Here is an 8136-nt window from a genome sequence, read left to right on the forward strand (position 1 = left end):
TGGAGAAGAAAGTGACTGGAGACAAGCCTTTTAGGAAACTTGTATGATAATCCAGAGAAGAGGTAATGAATACCTGAGCTAGGGTTGTAGCAGTAGGGAAAAAAGAAAGCACAGATGGAAGAGAAATTTCACAAGTAGAAATAATAGGTCGTGGCCATTGATTGGATGCGTTGTTGGGGGAAAGGGAAAGAGAAGAATAAAAAGTTATTCCTGAATTGTGAGTGACAGGGAGAAGAGTGATGCCACCAACAGAAAGAAAGAATTAAGGGCTGGGGTCAGGCTAAGAGTGGTGACAGGTTAGGATTTCCCGAGTTTGATGTGAAGGTATCTGGGTAGGGAGGGGCAAATTTCCAACTGGGGGCCAAGGGGAAAGAGATCAGACCTGGAGATAGAGACTTGGGAGTTACCTGCATAGAAGTGATTCACTTGAGGTCACCGTCATCATAGAACAGTGGGATGGGTGTGCTGTGTTGGCTCTGATATCAGAGGTCTTTGGTTCAGATTCTACAGATCATATAAGCTCTTTGGGCCTCAGATTCCTCAACTATTAAAGAAGAAAGGTTGGACTGGATGGTCTCTGCGGTCCTTTACATCTTTAGATCTGTGATGATTGAAGTCTTGGAATTGTAGTAGCTAATGGAGAGTGTAGAAAGAGAAAAGAAAGAATAGATCCTGGCCCCCGTTGAGCGGGGAGAAAGAAGAGGAGGCAGTTAAAAAGACAAAAGGAATGGCCGGAAAGGGAGAAGAAAGAAGCAGGATAGTGCAGTGTCACAGAACCACGGGAGGAAGAAGGGTCATCAGTAGCGTTAGATGCAGTAGAGGGATTAGGCAGAATCAGAGCTGGAAACAGACATTGGATTGTGGTGGAAAGAGTCTTGGATTTGGAATTGTTAGATGCAGGTTAGGATGTGCCTGTCTGGTTTTTTAAACTTGTTTCAATTTGAGTAAAAGTTAGTTCACCTTCTGGGCATCACTATCCTCCTTTATCTCTAAAATTGGTGAGTTGTACTAGATGATTGAGAGGCAGCATGGTTCAGTGAAAAGCACTGGATTTAAGGTCAGAGGCTCTGGGTTCAAATCCTGCCTCTGCCTCTTACAGAATATGTCATTTCACCTCTTGTTCCTCAACTGGAAAGTAAGTGGGATAGACTAGAATAAAATACAGGGCTTCTTCCCACTATAAATCCATGATCCCAGGATGTCTAAGGTCCCTTCCAACTCTTAAATTCCTGTGGATTTGTCAGTAGGGAGTTCCTAACATCTGTGGTGAAAGCACTTTTTAGTAGAATATTGTGGGGTGGAAGTCTTGGCTCCTGTAAGTTAAACAGCAGAGTTCCTTTAATTGATCCCGCAGTTTGCATGATTTATCCACTCTGTGTGTGTATGTATCTCTCTCTCTCTCTATATATATATACATACATACATATACATATATATATACATATATATATATAACCTTATCATTGCTATTATCAGCCTTTAGCGTGGTTTCTGACATAATAAGCACTGTAAAATACTAGTTGACTGTCACTGATTACATTTGCTTTCAGTTTTCCACCTGTTCAGCTTATGCTTGTAAAACACTGTATTTCTAATCCTATGGTTATCCTTTTATTTTAGATAATAAACTTTACATATGAAGAAGTATTTTAGTCACATGGTCTGTTGATTTGAATTTGAAAGTTCAATTCACAGCCACCGAATTCATTGATACTTGGTTACCAAACTTTATGCCTTTTTTCTCCAATAGTTTCTTTTCTCTTAATTTACTGTTAGTGATTAATGTATATGCAGAGTTTTCTATTGTTTTTAGTTTTAAAGGAGTCATTAAACCAACATTGAGAAAATTGTTATTAAATTTTTTTCTAATTTTGTATTCTGTTAGCATCATCAGTTTTCTCAGAATTATTTATTTGGTTGTTTTTGGATTTTTGTTCAACGGTAGTGAGATTATTCTATATGCCACTTCTGTTAAATCACTTAGGTCATATTCAATCATCTATTGAATGAATGTACTACAAACACTTGGTAATAGTGTAAAACTCCTAATTTTACTAGCAATTGTAGTATCTCATTCTACAGGACTATACAGATCAGTTTCTCCTTTAACCACACCTGTAACTTGAGGGAAAGAAATGACTGGAATAGGTTTTGTTGTTGTTTTAAAAAATGCTATGAATTTGCATAGTAACTTGTTTTAAGCTTATTCTAATTAACATTTACTGTACTAATATTTTTCCTTTGAGTAGTTGCTCAGCTTTAAAAAAGACACATAATTTTCTAGAAGTGAATTTGTTAATACTATCCCAGTAATAATTCCTAGATCTCTGGTTTTTGTTGAATCTGAAACCATCATAACCATAATATTGACATCTGATTTAAACTAAAAGGATAATCTTAAAATATATGGGTATATCTCACATAGTAAAATATATGTTCCTAAGTTGTGAAACAAATTTTTGTCAAGTAAACACAATTTTTCATTGGGTTATAATTTCAGAGTTTTGTATCAAGGGGAAAAAAATTGGTTTCAAGCTACAGACCTTACAGATTAGCAATTTACCATGTTCAAGAGCACAGGGTTTAAGAATCTAAGTATCAACCCAGGTGTTTGCTATAATAGTGCTGAGTTTCTGCACTTCAGATTTCCCCCAGTTATCTTATAGGAAATGGAATGGCTTATGGTTTGTCCAACATCAAAGGCCAGGTAAAAAGATCACCTAATCCTGACCTTATTTCCAGTAGTTTAGTAATTTGAAAACTATAGAAACATTCAAGTACTCACAAAATCACTCCAAGTCATTTATTTAAATCTTCTTAAAGTAGACTTTTGCCTTTAGTAGGACTTATTTCAAATTTTAATTTGTGAATGATATTAAATCATATAGTAGATTATTCTTTAACATTGGTATCCAAGAAAAGAATGAAGATGTTAATGGACATCTCATTTGTTATATTAGACTTTGTAGTTATGTTGAGTTCATTTGCTCATGGTACTTGAAAACCTGTAACAATTAGAGTCTGCTTATAAGGCATCAGGTAGTTTAAAGGAAATAGTATGATCTACTATATTCTGTATTCATTCCAGAGGATAATGGGTGCTACTCTATGCCATTTTTGTCCTGTATGACTGTATGTTCATTTCAGAAGACTACTGAAACTACATTTTTTATCAGTCTCATTTTTTCCAAGTATGTGTATTGTTGCCTTTTGTGTAGACTAATTATGATGTTGCTGCAGCCTTGCCAAATAACCTTAGACAATTCTTGTCTATGTTAGTGAGGCATAATTTTCCCCACCTGTTTTTCTCATATGTAGAAAATAGAGGCCATCTCAGGCAATCTATGTTGAATCTTGGTAAGGGCTACCCTTAGGAGAAATCATTGAATACAGAAGTTGAATTAGGCTGCATCTTTGTATGAGGAAAAGAGACTACTTTTTGTCCTAGGCATAGGAGGGATGAAATGTAATATATGTTACTCTAACGTTGATGAAGAAGCACTGAAAAATATTTAGAATGACCTTTAATTTAAATATTCTTTGGGTGGTGGTGTTATCTGCCTACAGCTGAAGAATATCTGTCATTTGCCTTTGAACATTGTCACCGTTCGAGTCAAAAAAATAAAAGAATGATTCTGATATATCTGCTGCCAGTAAAAATGCTACTGGTGAGTGATTGCACATTTTTTTCTAGATCTATTGACTTTGAAGTGGAAGAAATGATACCTTAATTGCTTACTTCATATTGTTAATTTATCATTATTTCAACTGTGTTACATCCTTGGAATAATAGAGAAAAAGGAGATTTGGTAGGTGGGCAGAACCAGTTTATATGATGAATATTTGGGGGACATCTCAGCAGCTTTACACTTCTATTCCTTTCCTTTAAAAAAACATGACTCCCTTTATCATGATCATTTATTATTTTCATAAAACATGTAAGTTAGCTACCCTTACCCAAGAAAGACTGACTCCCAAAGCATTTCATCCCAGTTGTATTTTATTTCTTCCCATTAAAGTTATTTTTGGTATTTAAAAAGAAATAGATAGTATTTGTTAGGTTGAATTGAATTACTTTTTCTGTATTGAAAAAAGCATCCTTATACATCTATCTTTAGGGGTAATAAATTCTAAGAAAGCAGTCGACTTTTTTTTGTTTTACTTTATTACTTCCTAGATAGGAGTTTATAGAGGCTTGTTCAGTTTATAAATACCAACATTTTTATTCCACAAAATGTAAACATTTTTCATAGGGTCATATGCCAACAGTTGAACTTTTGAAAAAGTATCATCTTATGCAATTTGCAGAAGTAACCAAAGCTGTGAGGTACAGTATGTTCTCCTACTTATTAATTTTTAAAATGCTGTAAAATTAGTTCAAGTGTATTTGCCATATATAAAAAATGATAATTCTCACTGGAATAATAAATTACACTTGCCTATCTTTTTTTTTCCAATTTATTTTTAGTTTTCAACATTCACTTCCATAAGTTTTAAATTTTCTGCCCCTTTCTTTCCCCCTCACTCCATAAGACGGCATGCAATCTGATATGGGTTCTACTTATACATTCCTATTAAAAACATTTTCACATTTAGTCGTGTTGCATAGAAGAATTATAACAAAGTGGAGAAACCATGAGAAAGAAAACAAATCAGAACAAAATTAAAAAAAAAGAAAATAGTCTGCTTCACTCTGCATTCAGACTTCAGGATGTAGATGGCATTTTCCATCCTGAGTCCTTGCATTGCTGAAAAGGACTATAAGTCTATCAAAATTAGTTATTGAACACTGTGGCTATTTCTGTGAACCGTGTTCTGGTTCTGCTCACTTCATTCAGCATTGGTTCATTTAAGTCTTTCTGGGATTTCCTGAAGTCTACCTGTTCATCACTTCTTATAGCACAATAGTATTCCATTACATTCATATACCACAACAGTTCCCCAGTTGATGGACATCCCCTCAGTTCCTAGTTGTTTGCCACCACAAAAAGAGCTGCTGTGAATATTTTTGTACATGTGCGTCCTTTTCCCATTTTTATGATCACTTTGGGACACAGCCCTAGAAGTGGTATTGTTGGGCCAAAGGGTATGCACAGCTTTATAGCCCTTTGGGCATAGTTCCAAATTGCTTTCAGAATGGTTGCATCAGCTCACAGCTCCACCAACAGTGAATGTTGTTCCCCATATCTTCTCCCATTTATCATTTTTCTGTTTTGTCATGTTAGCCACTCTGAAAGGGTGGTGTGGTACCTCAGAGTTGCTTTGATTTGCATCTATCTAATCAATAATGATTTAGATTTTTTCATATAAATATAGATATCTTTAATTTCTTCCTCTAAAAACTGCCTGTTCATATCCTTTGCACTTGTCTGTTTTTTCTATCAATTACCATAGTGATGGAAATCTTCTGCTCCTGAATGAAGCTCTGACAAAACATGAAACCTTCTTTATTCGCTGTGGTATTTTCCTTATTCTTGAGAAGCTGAAGATCATCACCTATAGAAATCTCTTTAAGAAAGTGTAAGCATGTCCCTCTTTTTTGTTAAATAACTAAAGATACTGCACAGGGGCAGGGGGGATGTTTAGTACAGGTGAGGTGTTTAGGTGTTTATGGGGAAATATCCTTTTTTTAACATATCAGTTCATATTTTAAATGTAAACAGTATATTTGTTGGGTTTGTTTGGCTGTTTCTGGGGCAATATCTGCTAAAAAAATATTAATTTTTTTTTAAAAGCATACCAGTGAGATTGATCCTGAACTATTAGAATGGGTCATGTAGTATATAAATAAGTTATGAAAAAGAAAAAGTGTTCATATTCTTGAGACCTGGAGAATTTGTCCTGTCAGTTTATTCTCTGACTATAGCCCCACAATTTTTTGTTTTGCCATGCACAAAGAAATGAAGCTGATCAAACAGTTTTCCCCTTTTGTTCCTTATTCCAAAGGACCACTATCCCATAGTGGGCTTATCGCATGACTCATCAGTGGCTTCTTGTTGTTGGTTTTTTTTTTCTTTTGCTTTTTGGAGGGCAGTTGGGGTTAAGTGACTTGCCCAAGGTCACACAGCTATTTTTTGTGTTAAGTGTCTGAGGCCGGATCCAAACCCAGGTCCTCCTGACTCCAGGGCCGGTGCTCTGTTCACTGTGCTGTTGTTGTTTTTGCAATGAGTTAAAAAATTCTGAATTTCTCCTTTATGATGTGGAAATGCTTACATATATATCGAAAAATAAAAGAAAACTCTAAAACTTTGTCAGTATGAATCATGTGCTTTAGGCATATGTTGAATTAGTCACTCCTTTTATTAAAAATTAACCAGATACTGCTTTCTCCTCCATATATCGGAAAATTAAATCTGTTACTATTATAGCTTTCCCTACAATTAGTAGTTAGAAGACTTTTTTTTTTCTCTTGAGTGTTTTCCTAATAAGAGCTGAGTGTTTGAATGTCAGCAAGCAAAATACGATTTTATAATCTTTTAAATCAGACTCTGGGTTAGAATGATAAATCTCTGGGTATCATCTCAGATTTGTTAAGTTAATTGATACTGAAGGAATAAAAATCTTTTAACCATAGGAGATAACTTTGTAAATTAAGCCCATATCATCCCTGAAAAGGAAATTGACTTAATAGATTTTATTTCCCATCATAATTTTTAGTTTTATTGAAGACCCACTTGTTACCTAAAGTGTGCTGAATGATATATATTTGGTTTTAATCCATCAATGCAATCAGTGATTTTTTTCTTATCAAATGGTACTGTATACTAGAATATAACTAAAAATGTATTTTCTCATTTCAGATATTTATTACTCAAAACACATCAGCTTTCTCTTGATGCTTTTCTAGTTGCCTTAAAATTCATGCAAGTTGAAGATGTTGATATTGATGAAGTTCAGTGCATTTTAGCCAATCTCATATACATGGTATGTATTTTTTTATTTAATTTCAAAGGCCATAATAGAATTTGCATTTTTTATTCAAGTAAACTGAACACTTCTCAGTTATCTGTTCTTTTTTGTTGAACCGTTTCAGTATCTTTCTCCTAATTAATCCAGTTTTCTTTGATATGTACTGTAGTAGGGTATGTACTGACATGTATTGCAGAGGGCTTCTAGAGTAGCGTAATTTTGATTCCTATACCAAGTTACAATGAAGCAACTTGGGTGATCATTGTGAAATTGGAATCACGCCAAAGACTGGATTCTAAACTTTGCATCTTTCATGTGATTTCAAAAAGTGTGAAACCAATTCTAAATACCCTTCTTTTATTCTTTTTTCTTCTTTCAGGGTCACATTAAAGGATACATATCTCATCAGCATCAAAAGCTAGTGGTTAGCAAGCAAAACCCCTTTCCTCCACTTTCAGCTGTGTGTTGATTCTACAGCACTAAGTCTAAATAATTTTTGCAGAAAATTAAACTTGCAAAACTTTTTTTTTTAATAAGTCATGCAGTTGAAACTCAAAAGTAATCCTGTTACATTTGGAACTGGAATCTTGGAAACTTCTCATGGCTCCTTTCCCAGGGACACAGAGGCTATGAACTTGGCAGAGCACCTAGAGAACATGAATTGCTCCTTTATAAAATACAGCTTCTATTTACTTCAGTATGATCTGAAGTTTCTCTATAGGAAAAAAGAAAACATTCCTGGCCTACCATGAAGCTCATATAAAACTTCTGAGAAGATGGTGTTTTGAATATTTTTAAGGCAGCTACACATTTTACTTTTCATAATTCATAAAATTACCTTTGTACTTTTTCATTACTGTTTTGAAAAAATAAACATTCAGGATGTATGGAAATATGGTGTATTCTCTATCATCTTTCAGAATATTAGGGTTTCAGTATTCCATTTGAATATTTGTTTTGTCCATAACAGCTTGGCAAACTTAGATTCCTTTAAGAAGCAAGTTACATTTGATTTTGAATGCTTCTTTTCCTTATTTTTGCTCATTATAGCCTGCATTTCCAGATATTACAAAATAAGCACATTTTTTTTTTCTGAGTGATAAATGCTTTGGAAAATCATTATGGCCCTAGACCCCTAAATCATTACAGTCTTACCAGTTGGTTGCATAGAAATTCTCTGTAAATGCCTGCCCTTTTTGTCCAAGGGAAAGAACCCTTCTAGAGTTC

At 34.5% G+C, this 8136-nt stretch overlaps 1 protein-coding gene across 3 annotated transcripts in view; it reads left to right on the top strand.

Annotated features, from left to right (window-relative positions):
* The window catches only part of PCID2 (PCI domain containing 2), a 48274-nt gene extending 40472 nt beyond the window's left edge, over positions 1–7802 (top strand). For all 3 annotated transcript variants that reach the window (XM_069094088.1, XM_069094085.1, XM_069094087.1), the window contains 5 exons: positions 3568–3668; positions 4254–4327; positions 5395–5520; positions 6801–6924; positions 7289–7802. In XM_069094088.1, coding sequence (XP_068950189.1) covers positions 3568–3668; positions 4254–4327; positions 5395–5520; positions 6801–6924; positions 7289–7378 — 515 coding nt within the window. In that variant the 3' untranslated portion in view covers positions 7379–7802. The remainder of the gene's footprint in view (positions 1–3567; positions 3669–4253; positions 4328–5394; positions 5521–6800; positions 6925–7288) is intronic.
* Positions 7803–8136: the final 334 nt, after the last annotated feature.

The sequence above is a fragment of the Petaurus breviceps genome, unplaced genomic scaffold (genome assembly GCF_028583685.1).
Source record: "Petaurus breviceps papuanus isolate PSGF00001 unplaced genomic scaffold, PetGlider_PUasm1.0 214, whole genome shotgun sequence".
NCBI lineage: Eukaryota > Metazoa > Chordata > Mammalia > Diprotodontia > Petauridae > Petaurus > Petaurus breviceps.